The sequence below is a fragment of the Elgaria multicarinata genome, chromosome 14 (assembly GCF_023053635.1).
Source record: "Elgaria multicarinata webbii isolate HBS135686 ecotype San Diego chromosome 14, rElgMul1.1.pri, whole genome shotgun sequence".
Lineage (NCBI taxonomy): Eukaryota > Metazoa > Chordata > Lepidosauria > Squamata > Anguidae > Elgaria > Elgaria multicarinata.
In genome coordinates this window covers 29,648,955-29,673,477 of record NC_086184.1, presented here as the reverse complement: position 1 = coordinate 29,673,477, position 24,523 = coordinate 29,648,955, and the positions used below count along the sequence as shown (strand labels likewise).

Sequence of the window (24,523 nt, the reverse complement as noted above, 5' to 3'; positions counted from 1 at the left end):
TGGAACTCTTCTGTGTCTTCCCACTGTTTCTTCCATCTTTGATCTTACAGCAGATAATGCAGTAAGAAAGAAAAGATAGAATAGCTTCACAACACCATCTCTGCTAGGATCCCTCTGTCTGAGAGCACCCTGTGCTACAGGTTTTATGGCCCCAATCCATGCATACCTAAATGCTACTGATGTCATTGCACATACCGTCCTAGAGGAATTAATCAGTGATGTCAAGACCATCTGGAGTACAGTGATGAGATTTCAACTGGTGATAATTAGAGACACCCATTGATGAAATTAAGGCTCGAGACAGAAAATAGGATTTCCCCCCAAGAGAATTGAAGGCAGTTGAGGTAGCCTCATTCCACATTCACCTCCAATAAGCAGGTTTTGCAGGGGTTCGCAGTTCCCTGAATTTGCAAAATGTGTTTCAATAGAGGCAAAAGGAAGAACACCCTACTCTCCTGCCCTTAAAGGTACCCCACATCTAACATCTAAAGTAGGTGCCTCTGACTACACCTGGAAAGTGCTAGGTCCTTCCTTCCAAAACAGGTGAAGATCAAAGACCAGGCCTTGACTCCCACGACTGTCTTCCCTTAAGGCCAACCCTGGATTACAGTTAAGCCTGTGGATGGCTTAGCTGTAACCCTGACCAAGAATACATCACTAACACCAGTGCTGGAACATCTGTGCTCACTGCCCTCAGGGTAATGCTGCCTCCACCTTTTTGAGGAGCGCTTATGAACACAACTTGTTTTAGTTGTGCCCATGAAATCAATTAGTTCTAGATAAGTGAGATTTGCATAACAGGCATGTGTAGTAAGAAATGAGACCAGATATGACCAAGTGTTATATAGTACATTACTATATAGTGGAGTGGAACATTATTCGTTTTCTAGTGAATGTTCAATCACACGCACCCTCCCAAAGTTGTAGCTTATCTTAGTTTGATTTGATGTGGGCTCATTATTATTGTGGAAAAGAGCCATGCAAATATATTTGACCAGCGAAGGCACTAACGAAATGTCAACAATTTCCAATAATAAAGAAGGTTACAAGGCAGCAATCTGCAAGCAACTCCTCCTTAGTCACTGGCTGAGCTGCTGTGACATCACAGAATATTCAGGAATATTCCAACTGCAAAGTAGGAAGCACTGAAATGGAAACTCTGTAATGGAATCAAATTGATTGGGATACTGTGTATTACAGGGGGGCTGGAGAGTAGGAGGCACATATGGGAAACTTCACTCATGGCTTAGAGCAGGGGTGGAAAATTAGTGGCCCTCCAGAGATTGTTGGACTACAAATCCCATCTTCCCTGGCTGTTGGCCATGCTGGTTGAGGCTGTTTGGAGTTGGAGTCCAACAGGTTCCCTATCCCTGGTCTAGAGTAGGGATGTCAGAGGAATCCATCCTTGGAGCTTGTCAAGGTTTCATCAGCTTGACCCTCTGGACTTCGGCTCTGCATCAAGCCAGGCCAGCTTGCAAATTTTGTTTTGTTTAATAAAATATTCATAAATAAAAATTTATGCAAATTTTGGCTGTAATGTGCATAAATTGTGGCCGTAGTTTGCAGAAATTTCTATTTACGATTTTTTAAAAAACAACAACACTAAAAGGTTCCCGGATTTGGGGAAAAACGTGTGGCTCAGCTTTCACATGCAAGCGGAGTTGGGGGCGCCAAAGAAATCTGGTGAGCCCCCAGAGGGCCAGATTTTCCGGTAATGACATCCCTGGTCTAGGACTCACCACTGCTGAAGCTTTGCATTTTTCGGCCGGGACTTTAAATGAACCTTTGTTTGAAGGACAAAATATGTCATTTTGGAATTGAGGAATGAATTCTAACACCCCTCCATTCACCCATGGCAGTAGCTTTGTGATGGTGCTAAAAGCTAAAATGCTCTGAAGAAACGTTTTGCAAAACAGGTTAAAAGAACCGGAGGCCTGTATGTCATCTGCTGCTTGATTGTTTGTTCTGTCTCTGTTCAGTTATCACAGCCTGTTCAATCTATGTTAAACAACTGGTATACCTATTTTTCTATTACAGTACACTTAATGGGACTTCACGCCTAAGTGGTGATATTGTATATAGAAAAATATAAAAAGTATATATTTAAATATATGATAAAAATCATCCTTTCACCCCAGTTTTCCAATTTGTTATATTCCTAGTACTTGTGTGATGTATGTACATTATTTTTGTTTGATCCCTGGTCTAGAGCCATCTGGGGTTCTGTGCTATTGTTGGGAAGGGAAATCCCCTGAAACGTATTTCAGAAGATCAGAAACAAACATTAGGCTTCCTCCTTGCACAACTCCATTTTTACTGTATTACAAACCAAACTCCCCCCCCCCCCCCGGCAACTGAACCAGCAAACTATGATTTTCACTTCCTCTCCAAATTGGAATTTGACTTCCAACGCTGGTTTGCAGGGGAAGCACAGACCTACCACTGCCAGTATGGACATTGTGGCAAACTATGATTTGCGTTTAAGAGAAAACGGAGGCATGCATTAGAAGGGAGATGTGGGGAGCGTTTGTCAAGGGAGTGTGCAAAGATGTGCCCTGTTTTTGATCTTCTCCACCATGGTCTGGAGGATCCTTTGAATTAGGCCACCGATTCAATTGAACCCACCGAATCATCATTTGAAAGGTTTTAGCGAGCCCCTGCCAAAGGAAGTGAGGCAGGTGGCTACCAGGAGCAGGGCCTTTTCTGCTGTGGCACCCCGGCTGTGGAATGAGCTCCCTAAGGAGGTTCGCCTGGCACCTACACTATATTCTTTTAGACGCCAGGTGAAGACCTTTTTATTCTCCCAGTATTTTAACAGACTATACATTAATTTGAACTTGCTGTTTTAAATTTGTATTTTTGAATTGCTGCTGTTGTTATCTTGATTGTGCTTTTATATTGTATTTTATATTATGTTTTATACTGTTGTTTTATACTTGAATTGTCTTAATTTTGTAAACCGCCCAGAGAGCTTCGGCTATTGGGCAGTATAGAAATGCAATAAATGAATAAATAAATAAATAAAATATAACAGAAGGTGAAGGTGAGTGAATCGGCCATTAGCACTGTTGCAGCGCGTTGCCCAAGTAGCTGAAGTCGGCTCGGATCCGACTAGCGAGATGCCAAGGCACAGTGGAGCAATTTAATCATCCCAGGGGCAGGAGGGAGGAGTTGAGCAAACTGTAACTACTTGGAGAACAATGAATGCTTCGCCGTCTATATTCTGTAAACGTAAAAATCATCATCCCGGCAATCAGTTCCCATCAGCCTCAGTCTTTCGAGCCCAGGCAATTTTCTTTTGATGCAGACCAGCTGGCTCTTAATGGGAGTCAGAAAACCCTGGCCCTGCTCTTTCTCACAGCAAAACGTCTCGTTATTTTGCATTCCGCTCCTCCCAGGAACAATCTATGCTGAATGTATTTCAGTTGCTTTGTAACAGCCTCAGTGCTCTCCCCCAAATATTTGCAGCTTTTAAAAAAACAGTGCCAAGTCACGGCATCTGGAGAATTGCCGTTACTTCAGATGCAACAAATAAAAGCGAGACGTGAGTCCAAGGTCTGTGGGCTTCAGTGAAGAGGCACTTTTTTTTTTAGAACTCCCAAAGGAATTTGTACAATTAAAAACGTTTTGGTTTGCCTGCTTTATCTCAATAAAGAACATCAGAAGAGCCCTGCTGGATCAGACGAAGGGTCCATCTAGTCCAGCACTCTGTTCACACAGTAGCCAACCAGCTGTTCACTAAGGACCCACAAGCAGGACACACAACACCCTCCCACCCATGTTCCTCAGCAACCTGGTGCATACAGGCTTACTGCCTTGGATACTGGAGGTAGCACACAACCATCAGGGCTAGTAGCCATTGATAGCCTTCTCCTCCAGGAATTTATCTAACCCCCCTTTAAAGCCATCCAAATTGGTGGCCATCGCTACATCTTGTGGTAGTGAGTTCCGTAACACTAGGAGCAAGACCACTGAAAAAGTTGAGGCCAACTGTGTACGGGAGAGGACCCTCTAATCAAGTGCTCCTTTGATGGGGGGTGGGAGAACCTTACGCCAGTTCTCATTGTCAGTTCCTTGAGATGTCCCAGCATCGATCACATTTTGGTCAGGCAAATGGGTTGCTCAGATCCCTGGGAAACCCCTCGAACAGAAGTCCCCCTCACCGCAACTTCTTTGGGCTGTTAAGACACATTTGGAGTTCCGGGGGGATATCGTGGGTGCCCACACAAGAATGGTTGCCATGGCTGAGGACTTGCTCACTCATAAAATGGCTGGTGAGCATAGCTGGTCACAAAACATCCATTTCCTAGAAGCCGAACCGGTGAGACTAAAAGAAAAGCAACTTTCCAAAGAAGTGAAGTCCAAGGCAGAGGTGGAGAGCTGAGCTTCAAAACACAAAAGCACTCTTTTGAACTCGAAGAAATATGGCGTTGGAGTGCAGAACTTGGCTTTGCAGCAGGTCAGCCTCCCAGTTAATTTGTTTTATTTACAAAAGCTCTTAAGAAATAACTTAAGAAGCAGGCAGATTAGGGAGCCTGGAGGTATCTGTGGGCGGCCACATTCCAGTAATTCTTCTCATGGCTATAGCAAAGCCGGCAGACCCAATTGCTATCTAAAAATGTCTGAGATAAGACATCTCTTTCCTGGTGGGCCCTTCCATGTTCTGAAATAAAGAGAATCAAATCCATCCTATAGAAATGTTATGTGCTACTCCAGGCAGAATTGCCACTGCATCTAGTTAAAGGACAAGGACAGTGTGTAGATTATGCATGTGATTGTGCCAATTAAGCACATGATTTGGCAGTCCCCAAATCCAAGCTTTCAGCTAAATCTATTCCCACTCCCAAATTCATAGTCCTTATGATTGTGGACAATGCTTGCGGAAACTGTAGAATGAGAAGTTTCTCTTAGGCCACAGCTAGACCTAAGGTTTATCCTGGGATCATCCCGGGTTCACCCCGCCTGAGCACTGGATCCCCTGTGTGTCACCTAGATGAACAGGTTTGACCCCTGGACGATCCAGGGATAAACCTTAGGTCTAGCTATGGCCTTAATCAGGGTTTTTTTGCTACTGGTTTCTGCTTAGCGTCTGCTCCCAAAGCTAACAAAAGCAAATAATAATAATAATAATAATAATAATAATAATAATAATAATAATAATAATTTATTTCTTACCCGCCTCTCCCTCTGGATCGAGGCGGGGAACAACATTAAATTCAATATAATACATAAAACTAGTTAAAAGAGCATATAAAACCAATACAACAAAATAACAATCACAACATCTTAAAATTCTTAGGTTTAAAATTCATCTGGGTAGGCCTGCCGGAAGAGACTAGTCTTTAAAGCTGTCTTAAATTCTGAGAGAGCTTTAAGCTGACGAATCTCCACTGGCAGGCCATTCCGCAGTTTGGGGGCGGAAGAAGAAAAGGTCTTCTGGGTAACAGTTGCCAGCCTAGTTGTGGCTGATAGGAGTAAACCCTTCCCAGAGGACAAGAGGTACAGGGCGGATTGTATGTGAGAAGGCAGGTAACCTGGACCCAAACCATGTTGGGCTTTGACCAACACTTTATACTTCGCCCGGAAACTAAAATGATGTAAACAAGCAAATGCACACTGGTCCCGTTCAGACAACATGCTAAACCATGCTGCTTAACCACAAAATGGTTAACGGAATGCATTCCATTAATCATTTTGTGGTTATGCAGCATGGTTTGTGGTTAAGCAGCATGGTTTAGCGTGTTGCCTGAACGGGGCCATTGATTGACTTTCTTTGCATAAAATACTTTCTTTGCATCGTGGGTTTCTGTTCACCACTCTGCTGCTAAGATCATCTTCTTGGCTCGCCGCTCTGACCATGTTACTCCACTTCTGAAATCTCTTCATTGGCTTCCAATTCACCTCAGAATCCAATATAACCTTCTCCTGTTGACCTACAAAGCTTTTCACAGTCTAGCTCCTTCCTATCTTTCCTCTCTCATCTCACACTATCGCCCCGCTCGTGCGCTTCGCTCCTCTGATGCCATGTTTCTCGCCTGCCCAAGGGTCTCTACTTCCCTTGCTCGGCTTCGTCCATTTTCTTCTGCTGCCCCTTACGCCTGGAACGCTCTTCCAGAACATTTGAGAACTACAAGTTCTATCGCAGCTTTTAAAGCTCAGCTAAAAACTTTTCTTTTTCCTAAAGCTTTTAAAACTTGATTTTGATCTGACTTTTATACTGTTAGTTTTACTCTGCCCTGTGCCTGTTTGGTGCATTCTCTTCCCCTCCTTATTGTTTTATTATGATTCTATTACAACGTAAGCCTATGCGGCAGGGTCTTGCTATTTGAGTTTTGCAGGTTTGAGTTTTGCTTGGTGCAGATGATGGAGGCTTTTTTTGTTTTGTTTTCAAATTGAGAACAGAGTGTATAAGAAGAGCCCTTACTGTGAGGAGAGACACCTGGGGCCCTTCCACACGCCGTACTGAAAGCGCATGCATGCGCCCCAAGTACGACCCCAAAACGATAGTGTGTACTACAGCCGGAAGAGACGGAGGAGGCGGCGGCTGGGGAATCCGGGCGCGTCCTTGCCGCCGCCTCCCCGCCGGCCTCCTGCTGCCGGGGTAAGAGTGACCCGGGTCAGAGAGCTCGGCGGAAGCGGAAGCCGAGCTCTCCGACCCGGGTGGCTCTTATCCCGGCAGCAGGAGGCCGCCACCACCGCCGCCTCCCCGCCGGCCTCCTGCTGCTGGGGTAAGAGCCACCCGGGTCGGAGAGCTCGGCTTCCGCTTCCGCCGAGCTCTCTGACCCGGGTCACTCTTACCCCGGCAGCAGGAGGCCGGCGGGGAGGCGGCGGCGGCAAGGACGCGCCCGGATTCCCCAGCCGCCTCCTCCTCCGTCTCTTCCGGCTGTAGTGCACACTATCGTTTTGGGGTCGTACTTGGGGCGCATGCATGCGCTTTCAGTACGGCGTATGGAAGGGCCCGTGTTCCCTCTCCCTGCTTACCTTGTTTTTTGGCAGCTTCTCAGAGCCTACATCTCGCACAGGCTCCTGCTCCGGGGAGGCCTCGCTCTCCTTCTCAGAGGCAATGCGGTTGTCGAGCTCCTTCTCCTTCTCTCCCCCGCCCTCTTCTTTCAGCCGCGCCACCTCTTTGCCCAAGTGCTCGTTCTCATTCAGCACCTCCTGCCTTTCCCGCTTCAGGCTGGTCAGCTCCTTGGTCAGGGTCTCGAGCTTCTGGCGCAGCTGGCGCACTTCCTCCCGGGCCTTGTTGCGCTCGGCGCGCACCTTGCTCCATTTCTCCCGCCAGTTGGCGGTGCAGTCAGACCACCAGCGCATCGTCTTCTCCATCTGGGCCGCCCGGGCCCGGGCCTCCTCCAGCTCGCGCAGCTGCAGCTCCTCCCGGCCCTCCCAGTCACCGTCAAGGCAACCGGCGTTCAGCAAGGGGAGCTGCGGCGGCCCAGGGGAAGGGGTGCTGCTCTTTGGGGTGGGGGGCATGGAGTCAGATAGGCTCATCCTCTCTGGCTGCGGGCTGCCCAGGATATTGAGGAGGCTGCTCTTGGAGAGCTGAGGTGAATCGGCCAAGTGGGAACTGCTACTCTGACTCATTTCACGTCTGGGTCAAGGCCTCAAATAATAGATAACTCTCTTCTCAACAGGCCCGCGCTGAGGGAGCCAAAATGGCCATTTATAAACCCACCCAGCCCAGTGAGACTGGTTTTCTTTTTGTCACAATGAATCCTTCAGTTAACTCCGTACATGCAGCGACTAGGCATGACAGAGCCTTTCCTCTCCAAAAATCACCTCAGTTGGCGCCAGGCAGGTGGGAGTAGGAGGTCCAAAAATAGGGGGTAGAGGTGGCCGTCCTGGTGAAGGTAATTTCCTTGGTGCCTCCTTGCTGAAAGGGACCTCTTGCGCCCACTTTAGTTGAGTCAAGTGTTACCATGGAAACCAGAGGATGCAGCAGCCTAAGTAAAAAAAAAACACACACAAAGGGAATCTGAGGCCTAGAAGATAAGCAATTCTCAGTTGTAGCCTTTCATCATGAGTCATTTCTACTACTACTATGAAAACGACAGGAAACTTTTCACAAACCCAACCTCTACGGAGGAAACATCCCCTGCAGCCCCCTGCCACTGGAAGCAATGGAAACTGCACATTTAAGCACGGCTGCCATTTTGCAACCCTGGCTTTACAGGTTTTTTTTTTGCCACTCTCTTCCATAATGATTGTTGAAAGGATGGAGAGTTATGCAAGGAAAATAAAAGAAATAATACTGAAAATTCGTAAAGCACTTTCAAGTCTTCAAAGAGGTTTATATGCATTACCGAATTATAATCTTTACAAACAACCCATTAAGGTGAGTCAGTATTATTATCCCCCATATATTAGATGTGGGTACTGAGGCTGAGGGAGAGTGGCTTGCCTAAGGCACCGTTGTCTGTTCGTGGCAGAGCTCAATTCTTTTTCATAGAAGAGAAGAGTTGGAAGGGGCCTATTGCCGTGTGCCTGCCCGTTCCCTCTGGCATTCACACGTGCTGGCAAACTGACACGAGACTCTCACATCAGTGAGACTTCTTTTTATTGAGGAAATCCCATGGTAACAAGGCTTAATGGTTACACACACTCCAAAAACACTTAAAGCTGAATGGTGGTCTGAAAGCTTTAGGCTCCATTCCTGACACGATCTTTCAGATGGGGGGTGTGTGTGTATTCTTGAAAGGCTTAGCAAACAATCCCAAGGGAGCGTCTCCAAACGCCACATATGCTGGTAACTCAGGGGACATGGCCCATGCCCACAAGATCATGGGAAGGGTAAAATCTCAGGCACAGGAGCCCCATGTTTTATGCTTAGCACAGGAAACTCCCTGCCACCTGAGTCTGGCAGAGAAAGATCATGCACCATCAAAACCAGCCTGCCGAACACTGAGCTGACCCGGTAAGCATGATCACAGGGAAGCACAGGAGCCTTGTGCTTAGTGTTGGCAACTCCCTGCCACCTGAGTCTGGCCACATGCACACACAATCCACAGCAAATGCAAGTTCAAGTCTATGAAAAGCTGCACAGTCCTTAGAAATCCAGAGTCCAAGTAGCAAGGAGTCCATGTGCATAGAATCATAGAATAGCAGAGTTGGAAGGGGCCTATAAGGCCATCAAGTCCAACCCCCTGCTCAATGCAGGAATCCACCCTAAAGCATCCCTGACAGAGGGTTGTCCAGCTGCCTCTTGAAGGCCTCTAGTGTGGGAGAGTGTGCTTTCAAAGTCCCAAATGGAGATGGATTCAAACAGGAGGGATTTCAGGCCTTTGCATTGAAAGATGAACCTAGCAAAAGCTCTTCAGCTTTTGCTCCCGCTTATAAAGGCTTGTTCAAAGCCACTTGACAGACAGGTTCTCTGACCTGTAACCCATGCCTAGGATGGCACTGTTCAGCCCACCAAGATGACAAGTGGCCCCCTACCTTTGTAAAACACTGTATCAGTTCCCAGAGAACTAGCAGCTTCAAAGCTGAGACAGTGAGTGAGCAAGCTACTCCTGTGGGAACTTCTGACGGAGACCTGCTTGCACAGAAATTCCAAAACTATTCCTAATAAATCTATCTACAATAAACAAGGCCTCTGGCTTTGTTGAAGACTTATACCTGACACCTATAAGGCCATCGAGTCCAACCCCTGTTCCATGCAGGAATCCTCCTATCTTAGCACAAGTACACATTGCTACTCTATGTCCTCCACACGACTCCTGTTCATTTCTAGCTCACGATCTCATGAAACTGGTGACCTTTGTTGTAGAGAACTGGTTTGATTGTGCCACTGCCATTGAGTTCATTGCTTGAAGGAGGGGACAGGCTTCCCCCCACCCCAAATTTATTTATTTCTATAGCACCAGGCATCTGCATGGGCCTTTATAGAGCAACAAACAAGATCACAGGTTTCTGTCCCAAGAAGCTCACGACCTACAGTTTGACATGGGGGAGAGGCTACAGAGGGAGGGAAAGAAGATGGAGGTGAGGAGAAACTGGGGAAGAATGTATGTCCTGTTCAGTTGTGCATAGAAAGATTTAGTTTCAATAAGGGACGAGGACTAAGGGGTTGCATCAAAGTCTTCACAGAAAAAGTGATTTTTGTGGAGGGATTTGAAGGCAATAGTAAGAGAAATGACACCACACCGATGCTCTGAGAGGGAGTCCCAAGGAGCAAGGGAGGAAAAAAATGGTGCGGTCTGAGGGTTCAGGAGATTTCAGGATGGCTGAGGATGGTGGAACTGGACAAAGCAAGAGCTGAAGAAGGGATATATTGAGATATGAGGGGGAGAGAGATACAATGGGGTGTGTGGGGAGGCCACGGAGAGGATTAAAGGTCGAGCAGTTTGTGCTGGATACAGGCTACAAAGGGAAATTAGCCTTTTTATTTTTCCCTCACAGAAGTCGATTGATGGTCATGTTGATGGACTCTTGGCTAGTTCGTTTGAGGTAGCAGCCCCAAAGTTTGTCTTGTTGCTGGCTCTTTATCACCCCTAAACCACATTTCAAAATAATTCATTCATTTATATCTCGCCTTTCTGCCAAAAAATGGCACTTGAGACAGCTCACAATAAAACCCAGTCAAAATCTTAATTAAAACTAGGGTGACCATATGAAAAGGAGGACCGGGCTCCTGTATCTTTAACAGTTGTATTGAAAAGGGAATCTCAGCAGATGTCATTTGTATATATGGAGAACCTGGTGAAATTCCCTCTTCATCACAGCAGTTAAAGCTGCAGGTGCCCCTGCCCTCTTTTATAGCTGGTCACTCTAGTATAGCTCCTGCACCTTTAACTGTGGTGATGAAGAGGGAATTTCACCAGGTTCTCCATATATACAAATGAAACCTGCTGAGATTCCCTTTTCTATGCAACTGTTAAAGATACAGGAGCCTGGTCCTCCTTTTCATATGGTCACCCTATTAAAACCCAACATTAAAACAAATGCATTAAAATACAATTAAAAACCCAACAATAAAAGAAATAAACAGCACCAACGAAGCTGTTGTAGCAAGGGAGTAATTGATCCAGGTTCTGATAACTTAACACATACACCCACATACGGCTAAAAGTTGGAAAACTAACACTGAAATCTTGGTATACGGAACTGTGGCAAATTGCCATGGCAGAAAAATTGACATACCAACTCAAAGAGCTTGAAAGCAAAAGTCAAAACAGCTGACTTGTATACAATACGGCAGGAATTTATTTTATATACTAATGCGGTTACATACACAGCAGTATTTGTCAAAGCCTTTCCTCAGACTATGGAAAAGAGTCTAAATATAATACGTTATGGTGAAAAATTATAAAGAAAACCTTCAAGCAGCCCGTGGATTTCACCTATGACTTGGCTTGTAAGGTAAATGAAAAATATACATACACATGTTAAATATATTACCCTCTGTCAATAATTAAATTTAAATCCAATATGTTTCTTTTTATGCATTTTTCCCTCTTACTGTTGGTTTAATTTTATTTTGGAAAATTAATAAAATCTTTAAAAACAAAACACACACACACACACACACACATATATATCTACTGTTCCTTCCCTATAAAAACTTTCTACACACATATAACAGGCATGAAAATTCAGTGGAGAGCCAAAGAGACATGTTTTATTTAAAACATTCTCTCTCTCTCTCTCTCTCTCTCTCTCTCTCTCTCTCTCTCACACACACACACACACACACACACACACACACACACACACACACACACAGGCGTCAGCTAGACCTACTGGTCTAGTGCAACGGAGGGATGAAGATCTCGCGACAACCTCAGAGGGAGAGGACTTCGCGCCCGCCATTTGTTTTTGTTTACATGCGGCATGCAATGACCTCAGAGGGAGAGGACTTCGCACCCGCCATTTTGTTTTTGTTTTTTAAAGAGGCAGGAGCACATGAGCGCTCGTGCGCAAAGGGTGTTTTTTTTTTACAATTTTTTCCTGCTCCCCCCACCCTACTCCTGAGGAGCTCTGCGCCCTGTGTGTGTGTCCCAGCTGCTCGTGTGTAACAGTGAGGAGCTGGGACAAACTGCGACACCTGCTCACATGTTCCGCGGTCTCGGGATCAGCCCAAGACTGCGGAAAAAGCGGGCCTAAAGTGTAGGGCCATATCCTGGGGCATCCCTCCCGGATCCTGGGATCCCCTGTGCATCATGTGAACGCATAGGGACAATCTTGGGGAATGCCCTGGGATAAAGCCCCATCTAGCTATGGCCATACACACACACACACACACACACACACACACACATCATCATCATCATCATCATCATCGGACTAGAAGCCAGAAGGCTAATAAGGTTGGACCACAGCTGGTCCCAGGTTCAATCCCTGGCATTTCCAGGTAGGGTTGAAACTCTGGAGAGGAACTGCTGCCCAGTGTAGACCAGGGGTGGGCAATGGCTCTGGCCCTCCAGATATTGTTGGATTACAACTCCCAGCAGCCTAAGTCTGCAGAGCCAGTGCTAAAGGATGATGGGAATTCAGCCCAATAACATCTGGAAGGCCACAATTTGTCCACTTCTGGTGTAGACAATGCTCAGCTCAATGGATCCATGGTCTGACACTGTCCAAGGCCACATCCCATGTTTCTAGCTGCTTGAAAATGAATCCAAACCTGCAAAAGAATATCACCCCTCGTGTAATGCCAGCTGTTCTCTTTGCGATTTGAAAACAGAGCTGCGGAAACAGCCCTGCCCGTTTCCCTAAAGAATGGACTGGCAACAGCAGTAGGGTATGAGGTGACGTCATGCCACCCATCTTGGAACTGGGCCTGGAAAGTGTAGGATGGAGACAAACAGAACTGGAGGAAAGGGGGAGGAGAAATTTTTAGCATGGAGGAAAGGCACGAACAAAAAAAGAGGGGATAATTGCAGCCAGGGCGAGACAAATCGAGAAAGAGAAATACACGTGCGGAAGGAATTGGAAACCACAAAGCACGAACTGAGGGCCAGCAAATCCACCAAGAGGGTGTCATTAGAGAGATACCCACACAGTTTCTCCACTGGCTAAAGATAAAACAGATCGCTTGCTCTTGGCTTGTGCTTTAAAATGAGGCAGGCTACAGCCGGTATTAAGGGATGGAGCAGCTTTTGGGGAGCTTTGTTCTGACCTGGGGGGTGGGGTAGTCCATCTTCAGTATGACAAAAACAAACCCAAACCAAACCAGTGCTACAAAGAGGAGCATTTTGTATAGGCAAAAATGTATTATTGCCTGTGGATGAGTCATTGTCTGAGTTACTGTGATAACTATGGAATGTTCATGGGTATTCTTACTTCTGAGGGGGGAGGTGTCAACCATGGAAAGTTGATGAACAGTGCAGCTTCCAAGAAGGAAGTGGATATTCAGCTTGGAGAAGAACTTCACTAGATCAGCCTTCCCCAAGTTGGCACCTTCACCCTTCATTCCCCATCATCCCCTGCCCACACAATCCTGTTGGCTGGGGATGATGGGATTCATAGTCCAATGGTCATGCTGGCTGGGGAGGGTGGGAACTGCTGTGCCAGGTTGGGGAAGGTTGACCTAGGGCATAAGCACCAGAGACCTGCGTCCTCTTGGCAGGAAGTCTCCAATGGGGGAAGCAAAGTTGACAGTGGATTGAGAAGCAGGAAGTCACGGAAAGGACAGGTGGTGGTGGTGCTGGTGGGACACAGAAAAAGCTGGAGAAAGTATGGAGTAGAAAGAGGGGCCGTGGGAAAATCTTACATAGTGCTTTGGGACAGGAGAGGCTGTATGTTTAGCCTGGAGAAGAGAAGACTGAGGGGAGACAGGACAGCACTCTTCAAATACTTGAAAGGTTGTCACATGGAGGAGGGCCAGGATCTCTTCTCGATCCTCCCAGAGTGCAGGACACGGAATAACGGGCTCAAGTTACAGGAAGCCAGATTTCGGCTGGACATCAGGAAAAGTTTCCTGACTGAGCAGTATGACAATGCAACCAATGACCAAGGGAGTTCGTGGGCTCTCCCTTAGTAGAGGCCTTCAAGAGGCTGCTGGACAGCCATCTGTCAAGTGTGCTTTAGGATGGATTCCTGCACTGAGCAGGGGGTTGGACTCCATGGCCTTATAGGCCCCTTCCAACTCTACTATTCTATGATTCTATGAAAAAACCACTGGTTGTGTCAAAGGATTGTGTAGCTCGTTCACAAGAGTGCCCTCTTTCCCAAGACATGGGAAAGAGGCTACATATGTCTCTGATTCCTCTGTACTAACAATGTGTCATGGCTTAGTAACATTTTTTTGTTTTTTTAAGGCGGGAAGGAAGACAAGAGGTTTGTGAGAAACTGCACTTATGTTTTAAAGTGGATTTTTGTTAGAATCTATTGATTCCTACCCAAACCTCCACCAGTGTCTCACGCTTTCTGCTTCCTACTGCTTCACTCTCTTGGCTGCCTGAACAAGATCCAGCGAAAACCTGGGCCCCTTCTCTTCCTCTCGCAAGAAGCCTGTCTCGCATTTACATCCAGCCACAGAGGCCAAAAAATCTAGGGAGCCTCTTCCAGACACGTCTTTCCCAAACCAAATTCCTTGGCTGCCTCTTCTTCCTCGCCCCCTCCCCAACCCAGATGTCTGCCGCTCTCTAGTTCATACATGGACAACTGGAGGCAAACGCCCTACAAGTAGTCTGGGGCCTTTTAGAGTCCCATGCAGCTGGCAGAGGGAATGAGATAGGTAAGATCTTCCAAAGCCATGTGCAACTGGCCCCGACCCACTCTCCTGTGGGTGGTTTTCAGCAATTCTGGGCCCTGTTCTGAAACCATGCGAGAAAGGGACGACTTGGATGAGACGTGAGCACTTGGGCTGAAATCCCCAGGCTTTTCATCCTGGCTCAAAAGGTGCTCATGGTGAAATGGACATGTGAGCAATCCAACACAACCACATCAAGACAGCCATTGCGTATTCGCTGGGAAATTTCCTTAAAGTGGGGTGAATGACAGCATGCCAAATTGTGAACTGCATGCCCCATGGATTTCCTGTAAATGCTATTTTGGAAAACAATCAATTTTTCATACTGTGTTAGTCCATAGGAACAAATAGGAAAAAGATTCCTTTGGCACCTTGAAATCTAACTCTGGGGTGTTCAGCGATCAGAGCCGGTTAGGTAGAATGAGGCCGGAGCAACAGGCGACAGATGCTGGTAGACGGCAGCAATGTGTCAGAGGGAATGATCTTGTTTTTCTGCATCTTGTTTTTCATGTCAAGCAGCAAAATGTCTTGGGTCGGCCCTGTGTCTGCAATCCTGCCCAAGCACAGTATTTGATAATGAAAGCAGAATTCAGCATGCGGGGAACTCGGCTTTATTTTTTAAAAGTAGTTTTCTAGCGCTTATGACGGTGATGATAGGCTTGGAAAAATGATGAGACCCTGGCAAAATCTTAGAGGCCAGCAGTCAGTGCTGCTGCTAGAGCTAAACCTTGGGGCCAAAATCCAAGGCCCCAAAATCTCCCCCCACACCGCACTGATCACCCAGAGAGCAGCAGGTGATGAAGACATCATGGTAGCAGAAGCAAACTCCATTTTCTTCCTGTAGCCATGCTAGTGCTATGATTTAAGTAAGTTTAAAATGCAAGGTGTACATGTTCAGAATAACGTTTTAACCAAGCAAGCAGTTTTATTGTTGCTCTAACATATGAGGAATGTAGAAGAAGTTGTAAAGTGTGGACTGATGGAGTGGAGGAACAAGAGAAATGTTAGCTGTGTGCTTCACAATGGAAGTAATATACATAGCTGTCTAAAGGAGGCTACAATAAGGGATTTAAGTCCAGGATCTAAAAATACCTAGTTACAACACTGTTGCCAACGGCCAAGGAGTGGAGCTTCCGTGATCTGTCATTCTTTGCCCCTCCTGAAGGAAAGCAGAGACAAAGGAAATTCTGCTCATCCGCATATGCAAAATGGACTTGGTTTATGTAATTTATGCAGGTTGCAGCTTTCTCTTACCGTGATGGATATTTTGATTATTCCCAGCACTGTCCATGCCAGCCAGCCTAACTTATTGTGGTCAAGAGTTTCTGAAGTCAAGAGTTTACTTCATCAGGCTCATGGACTAAGGCTGTACTAGATACCCATTAAAACAAACACCCAAAATACAGTGACTGTCAGCATTTGCGGGTGACTGCCATCAATGCCAGACAAAGATTGGGAACGTCCAAAAACTCAGAGACTCGCCCGTAAAATGGTGAGAGTCAACTATTGGTTAGCATTCTTACTTGTGTATGTTAAAAAAACTAGGGATGATCTATTTTTGGGTTAGGGTTCAAAATTAATCCAGGATGGTCAGTATTCTCCATCGCTCAATACCTAGGACCCGCTTTCCCACTCCCACTACCTTTTATCCTTTTTATAGGAAGGGCTGCTAAGAAAGAGAATACTCGTTCCATTGATGGGGAGGGACATAAATTTCCAGAGGTGACACTGCAAGGAAAGGGTCGCTGAAGGGTGAATAGGAGCCATTCTCAATGTGGTAGAGGGCTGTGGAGGGACACACAAGCTGCCCGGGAAAAGTCTGGCAAGAGAGCTGATAGGATCAGCCAAAGTCAGGGCTGGGCTGAGATAGTCCTGGTTCTACTGCATAATCTGAGAGTTGCTCCCAAGAGAAAGCCTTGCAGTGGGGCAGAGGATCCTGCAATGTACCTCAGTGTTATTGTTTAATCAATTTCTAGCCAGCCTTTTAGCTGTATCATGGTTAATAAATCACAGCATTGATGCCCCCTGAGATCAATATACCAGGCTTCCCCTGCTGCACACAATAAACATCATAATACCACATGCATCAGTTCCAAAACACTCCTTCATGCCCGAGTGCAAAGCAGAAATGTAACCCATATATCAGCCCTCCTCAACCTGATGCCCTCCAGATGAGTTGGACTACAATTCCCAAAATGCCCTGGTCAGTACCTGGGGCATTATGGGAATTGTAGTCCAACACACCTGGAGAGCATCAGGTTGAGGAGGGTTGCCATAAATAAATAATCTGAACCATTGAACACCATTATTTCTCACACCATGCCAAGTTGGTTCCAATCCACCTGGATTTCCCACAGGGCAAGAGCCTTTGAACCTCAGCGGGACCTGCCCAACAGCCTCTTGTCCAAAATAAAATAATTTGGTAACTTATGAACAATAGAATTTGGGTCTCCTCTGTGCACAATGGAAGAACTCGGGCATTGCAGGCACAGGTTATGACGACGACCCTCCTCTGTCCATCAGAAAGGGTGACCCCTTCCAGTCCTAACAGCTCGGATCAATCAGGACTCCATCCGTTAACCCTTTCCTCCCCAACGTGGTGAACAGCTGCCACAGAACTCTCTGCCTTTGTCCCAAGAGCAAGCCTAGATAAGTATGTCTGACCTATGACCTCCCTCCCTCCCCTTCTTCTAAACTTCTCCATGCCAACATGTCATGCCTACTCTTAATCATTTCTGATGCATTTTCCCATATACAAAGTGCTTTCCCAGTTCTGGTCTCATCTATGCTCACTGCAACAGCCCCGGAAAGTAGGTAAGGAGGAGAAAGAAGAAGACATACCAAAGTTGGCCACCAGAAAAGAGGAAATGTATCGTCAGAAAAGAGGACAGCAATTTGCATACAATTTGCCCGTGCTATTTTATAGGTATAGATTCAAATATAGAAATACTTATTGCATTTCTAAATTTTGGGGACCCGATCCCCAAAATAGATGCAGCACCTTGGAGAGCTCTTTTAGAGTTCTGACTGAAACCCGGAGCAGATTCACCTCCCCACTGACATTGGAGCCACCAGCCTCCACTGAACTTGGCCCTTGGGAGAGGCATTTCTACCTTTGACAATGGGGGGGGGGGACTTGCACAAAAGCTGCCCCAAACAAGGGGCAGCCAGGAAAAAGGCATGTAGCCCTCTGGGAAACCCCAGAGGGCCAGACGGAGGCTCTAGGCAGGCCAGTTTGGGTCCCCAGTTTTGCACCTCTGCTTTAGGGCTGAGCCCTGCAGCCCTCGAGCAGCCCTGTCGCTTTGCCCTTTGCAAAGAGGGCAGAGTGCCCAACACCGCCATGAGCAACTCTCCAGGGCCATCTTTTACCAGAACTGCAAGTCCTACCGTTAACCACATGAGCCAGCTGTGCTGATGTCCAGTCTGGAGTGCTCTAAAATCCTGTCTGGGCTACGGGGACTTGCTCTGCTGAGACTGTCCATCTGGGCCTGAAAACGAGAACCCCATGGACCAACCCTGATTTTGCAACCCTTTTGGTTGCAAAAGGCGGTGGCACGTTCCGAATTAAGCTTGCTCCCCTCTACTCCCCCTGGGTTGGGATAGGCATTGCGTTCCTTCACTTTAGAGAGGGGGAAAGAGCCCCACGGCACAGCACAGGGGAAGGTGAGCAAAGCCGAGGATTTCCACGAGGAACTTTGCAAATCCAGACATCCACGCCTTGCGCTGAAAGAGGATTGAAAGAAGTGGGGCTCCTCGCCAGGTCCTGTCTGGTGGCACAACGACTTAAGCTCGGTTAAATAAATCAAACAGGACAGGAGCCGCAGGCGTATCTGTGTGTCTTTGCTCTGGAGGCGTCTCACCTGGGAAGGGCTGAGCCGCTTAATCCCTTTAGGACTTCTTAGCAAAGAAAAGGGGAGGAGAGGGAGAAGCAGCATTTGGGGCTGAGTGGTGGGGAGGACAATGACTCTTGTTGACATGTGAGGAATTACAACTCCCACCCAAGGGGAGAGGAACATGTCTACTGTGGACACAGTGGTAAGATATAATCAGGGGTTACGCTCCCTGCTCCACTTCCGTTGCTGGACGGACTAATTGTGACTATCCCTGGAGCAATCGTTGCGGTGGTTTTCCAACTGAAATCGGGGTGCAATGTTTAAGTCAGGCATGTTGAACCTCTGAGTCACGGGCCATATCCAGTCCACCTGGGGTTCCAATCTGGCCCTCTGGAGATCCCCAGAAGACCATACCCTCTGGCCCCTAGCACCCCTCCTCTCCCCTGATGACCAATCTGGTGGTTTCCTAGCTTTTGCATGTCCCCACCCACCATTCTTAGGGAGCAATCCTATGTCCTCTAGACATTGTCTGAGGGGTCTTCGGATACTGGGGACTCCCCCTTCCAAGACTGGAGACAGTGGTCCAACCTCGGAAGGGAGAGTCGGACATCTGACACCCACTCCCCTGTGCCCTCACAGCCTGCGTGGAAAGCACCGCACCGGCTGGTCAAAAAAGTGCCCTAAGAGAGGGGGGAAAGGGGGCAGTTACTGTGAAGATAAAATGGAGAAGAGGGGGATTACGTAAACCCCCTTGGGTTCCTCGCAAGATGGGGGAAAAGTGGGATATCCATGTAATACGAATAAAGGGCTCCATCACACCTATTGTTTTCCCCTGGTTTGCCTCCGCGTTTTTTAACTCCGTTTCATAAGCACGTGAAGGTAATGGTCCCTTTCACATGGGTTTGTGGTACGGCTCTGCACCGTGAAACTTCCCTTTTGCTTGTTTGCTCTTCCACTCCACACCGCCCCTTCTCCTTCCACCTCCAGTTCATTGGTTGTGGCACTCTGATGGGCATGTGCTTCTACCGCCCCCCGCCCCCCCCCGCTCTGGCTTCGTTGTATAGCAATTTACTGATTTAATGTTTCAACGACTGGGCTCCATTCCTGCGGGCAATGAGGTTGGGGTTGGCACAGTAAAATAACCCATTCAACCAACTAAGCACAAGTCTGTTTGTTCGATGCGGCGTGCTGGAGGAGGAGAACCACACCACCCTCCCCTTTCGTCAGCAAGACTCCATTCAAAGCACACGCCCCCAACAAAGGAAAACGCGAGAGAACAGCAATATGTGGAGGCTTAAGGGCCCATTAAATCTGCTTGGGGAAGACAATCCTGACTTTCCCCGTACCAAAATAATATGCAAAATGGAGGAAAAGAGGCGAGATGGGTGCAGGACAGGGATGACGTCATGCGAGTCCCGTGCTGCAAAACCAGATACAAAACCAGAGGCAAGAGTGTGTTAAACTGCTGGTGTGATGGAGCTCAAAATGTCTGAATGTTGATTTGACTAATATACACCCACCTACTGATGTCGTTCCCACCCCCACCTGGGGCATTTTGCCAGTCTCCATGCTGGGTGCCGAGTCCCTGGCTTTGAGCAGCACGCATCATCCCCATGAAGGCAGCATGCACCATGTTGAAACCATATGGCTACTAGGAGGAGGGCTTTCTCCGCTGTGGCACCCCAGCTGTGGAATGATGCTCCCCAGGGAGGTCCGCCTGGCGCCTACACTGTACCCCTTTCATCACCAGCTGAAGACCATTTTATTCTCTCAATATTTTAACACTTAATTTTAACTTACACTTAAAATTTACTGTTCTAATTCTGCATTTTAATCTTATATCAATTTCTGCTGCGTGGTTTTATCATAGAATCATAGAATAACAGAGTTGAAGGGGCCTACAAGGCCATCGAGTCCAACCCCCCTGCTCAATGCAGGAATCCACCCTAAAGTATCCCTGACAGATGGTTGTCCAGCTACCTCTTGAAGGCCTCTAGTGTGGGAGAGCCCACAACCTCCCTAGGTAACTGGTTCCATTGCCATACTGCTTTAACAGTCAGGAAGTTTTTCCTGATGTCCAGCTGGAATCCAGCTTCCTTTAACTTGAGCCCGTTATTCCGTGTCCTGCACTCTGGGAGGATCGAGAAGAGATCCTGGCCCTCCTCTGTGTGACAACCTTTTAAGTATTTGAAGAGTGCTATCATGTCTCCTCTCAATCTTCTCTTCTCTAGGCTAAACATGCCCAGTTCTTTCAGTCTCTCCTCATAGGGCTTTGTTTCCAGACCCCTGATCATCCTCATTGCCCTCCTCTAAACACGCTCCAGGTTGTGCTTTTCATACTGTATTTTGTATTTGTGTTTTTAGAATGTTGGTTGTTTTATCATGGTTTAATTTTTGTGAACCGCTCAGAGAGCTTTGGCTATTGGACGGTATACAAATGTAATAACTAAATAAATAAATATGATCGATGCTGGGAAGAGCAGCCGCTCATACCAGCACTGCCCAAGTCTTCCACCTCCTGCTTCTCGGAGACTGAAAATAATGGGGGGTGGGGAGGGATTTCTCCAGGGGGCAAAGCTTGGAGAACAGGCCTGGGACCACGGCTGGATGAGGCCCATGCCTTGCACTACTGCATCATAACGGTAGTACTACCAACTTGCAAATATATGGTAACTTTTTTTTTTAAAAAAGGTAAAAATTAAGAAATGGGCTAAAAGTGAATCTAAAGAAGGTTGTAGGCTACTGAGCTATCCACTGCAATCCAGAGCTTTCTGATCTCCACCAGCCACCCATCTGTAGAGGGGAGGAAGAGGGATGAAAGAAGAGAATGGTAGCCGGGGCAAGTTTTGATCATTTTATGTGCTACGATGCATGGCTGGAGGGGCGGCAGCAGCCACAGAAATACTTGTGCTGAAATCTACTCGCTTTTAAGGCCTTGCAGTGATTGGGGGACCCTCCCAGCCTTGCTCCATTTGGGGGGAAAGGAGAGAGGGAGATGTGCCTGTGAGTCCTTCTCCTTTGGAAATGTCCTCCGAAGCACGGGCTGCACATCCCGGAGCCACAGGAATCGCGCAAGGGAAGCCAGCCACCCACAGCCCGTACTAATTGTTTGCAGGCTTGCCTGTTCCCCAAGAGCTCTGCCCACATGAAAGGGTCCCGGCGCTAGAAGCCAGACACCAAGCAGACATTGCAGGGGGAGGGAGCAGGGAGGGGGGGGTCGGCCAATTTTCCACCGAGCCCTTCGGGGGCTCCTTCACCACCACTGCCAAGAACCAGCAGCTCTCATCCAAAGGGAATGTGAAAGGAAAGAGGCCTTGGAGCTAGTGTAAGACAAACCTAAAGGATCATTAAAAGGCATGGAGGTCCTCTGTTGATGCTGAACTGTTGGGGACAGACTTAGCTCAGTGGTAGAGCAGCTGTTTTGCATGCAGAAGGCCCCAGGTTCCATCCCCGGCATCTCCAGGTGGGACTGGGAACGACCCCTGCCTTGAAGCCCTGCTGCCAGTCAGTATAAACCAGGGGTAGGGAACCTCATGGGCCAGATCTGGCCCACCTGGGGTCCTAATCCAGATAGCCACACCCCCTTCTCCTGGCCTCACCCTTTCCCCCTCCCACTGATCACTTGGTGGTGTCCCGGCTTTTGTGCAGTTTTCTTCCATATTCTAACATGTTGAAATGCCTTGTCATGATCAGGCCTGTTCCCCTTAGTATGGGGGAAGGAATTTCTGGCTATCAATCGGAATCAGATTCTGAACCAGAAGAAACAGGACTAGAAATGTACCAGCCTATACAGGAAGTGGTGGAGGAGATTCTCCCAGACTCTTCAGCAGCCAGGGATTTTATTTATTTATTTATTTGGTTTATATACCTCCCCATAGCCAAAGCTCTCTGGGCAGTTCACAAGACCTTGAGCTTTATCACACCAGCGTTATACTGTGCAATCACTGTGAATTGCATGCAAAGGACTCCGAAGTTTTCCACCTTATAATCTGCTTTGATTGTGAAGTTCTCCCATGCATCCTGCCTTAATTGTGCAGTAAAGCAAAAAGATTCGCCGTATTTAGCCCCGACTTGTTGAGCGTATCTTCCGAGCTGCCGCTGGGGCGCAGGAGCAGGATTTTAAAGAAATGCTTACATCTGCGTAAGCTTCAAAGCTAAAGACACCAAAATTGGCACAGTAATAGATATTAGGGAGAGCTTTAAGCATACCATATTTGAATTGAATTGGGTCATCCGTTGATTTTTAATGATTTTTTACATTTCCCCGCTTAAACTCACTTCCTGGTATGCAAAGGTTCACTGTCACCCAGTAGCAAAAACAACAACGGCGAAAGCTTAGTGCTATGGGGATAATCCGAGGGAAGCAGGTACATGGGATGAAGCCCCTTATCAGTGAAAATGTTAACAACTCAGAGTCGGTGGGAACTCAGCAATCTTCAGAGGGGGGAAGAGGGTCTTCAGAGCTGACAGTTTCTTAGCACCCACCACAGATTCAAATAGGCAGAGCTAAAAGAAGACAAGAAGTGACCAGCTCGGCTAGTTTCTTGCCAAAGGCTTCCTCAGAAGAATCCTCCCTGAAGTTAAGGGACTCAGGGAAAAGACCTTCCCTTTTGTTGAAAGGACAATCGTCTCACTTAGTTGGCTAAGTTTTAGCCTAGAGGAAAGTTTTTACTGTTTAAACTCTCTTCAGGTTTATTGGCTGAATAAAGTTTTGTAGATTACTTGCCAGATGTCTTTATTGTCTCGCACTGCAGCGGGAGCTTGGGAAGATGATGCGCCTCTCCGAAGGTACAGGGAGGAAAAGCTTGAAGTTAAAATAGTCTGGTACTTTGGCTCTACCTCTTAAGCCTTTCGCCATGCCCACCACTGGAATGTGGCCCCCAAGGGCTTCTCCAAAATGGAATCCATCCATCGGGCTGAAAGAGGTTCTGCACCCCTGGTGCAGACACTATTGAGCTCAATGGACCAATGTCTGACTCCACAGCCGTTGGGAGTCACACCTGCAGGTGAACGAACTTCCACCCAGGACTCTTGGGCCTGCATCCCATTCTGACAGAAGCCACTGCAAGGAGGCTGAATGAAATGGCCTAAGGAAGGAGAGGATCATGTTACATCTTTTATGGCTTTCTAGAAAAGCTTCCTGGATAACAGCCAGGGAATGCACACTCAGCGATGCTCCTGCCTCTTTCCTGATGGCATCTTGCATCAACTGCATTTCTCTGGGTGAGGCCAGAATACAGAACCCTTTGTCTCATGAAGGAGGGCCTTGGCCAGTGCTGCATACTCCCCAAAGGCCGCTGTTGTTAACAGGTTCTCTCAGGCCCGGGAAGGACTCTCCCTCTGGCCTTCCGACTGGCAGGGAGATGTATGTGTATCCTTCCAGGTCAGGTCAACCCAAACCATTCCAAGGGCAGCCATGGGTGTTGAAATGGGCAACTAAAATGCTCAACGGGCCTGCCTTGAGATGTAAGGTTTTAGTTGTATGCGCATGTATGTTTTAACATTTTATAACATTTTATCTACTCTTTTGTATATGGCACGCTTTTATACTCTGTGTATAACTTTTGTGTATGTAATTGGCCAAAACCTGCATTTGGTTGCCGTCAATAAATTGATTGATTGATTAAGGGGCTGGAGCAACTCCCCTATGAGGGAAGGTTACAACAGCTGGGATTTTTCAGCTTGAAGAAAAGGAGGCTAAGGGGAGACATGATAGAGGTGTACAAAATTATGCATGGTGTGGAGGAAGTGATAAAAGGAGACATGTTTCTTCCCCTTCCATTATAATGTTATTATATTTCATTCTGTTGCTGGGCTGAAAACAACAGAATGAAATTTAATAGGGATAAATGCCAAGTTCTACATCTAGGAAATAGAAACCAAATGCACAGTTACAAGATGGGGGATGCTTGGCTCAGCAATACTACAAACGAGAAAGATCTTGGAATTGTTGTAGATCACAAGCTGAATATGAGCCAACAGCGTGACATGGCTGCAAAAA

General features: G+C 47.2%; 2 protein-coding genes across 4 annotated transcripts in view; one reads left to right on the top strand and one right to left on the bottom strand.

Moving 5' to 3' along the window:
• TMEM170A (transmembrane protein 170A) overlaps nucleotides 1-24,523 on the top strand; it is a 382,399-nt gene that overhangs the window by 188,914 nt on the left and 168,962 nt on the right. The window lies entirely within an intron of this gene.
• The window catches only part of CCDC102A (coiled-coil domain containing 102A), a 60,354-nt gene that overhangs the window by 21,344 nt on the left and 14,487 nt on the right, over nucleotides 1-24,523 (bottom strand). For both annotated transcript variants that reach the window (XM_063141359.1, XM_063141360.1), the window contains exon 2: nucleotides 6,982-7,940. In XM_063141359.1, the coding sequence (XP_062997429.1) occupies nucleotides 6,982-7,581 (600 nt within the window). In that variant the 5' untranslated portion in view covers nucleotides 7,582-7,940. The remainder of the gene's footprint in view (nucleotides 1-6,981; nucleotides 7,941-24,523) is intronic.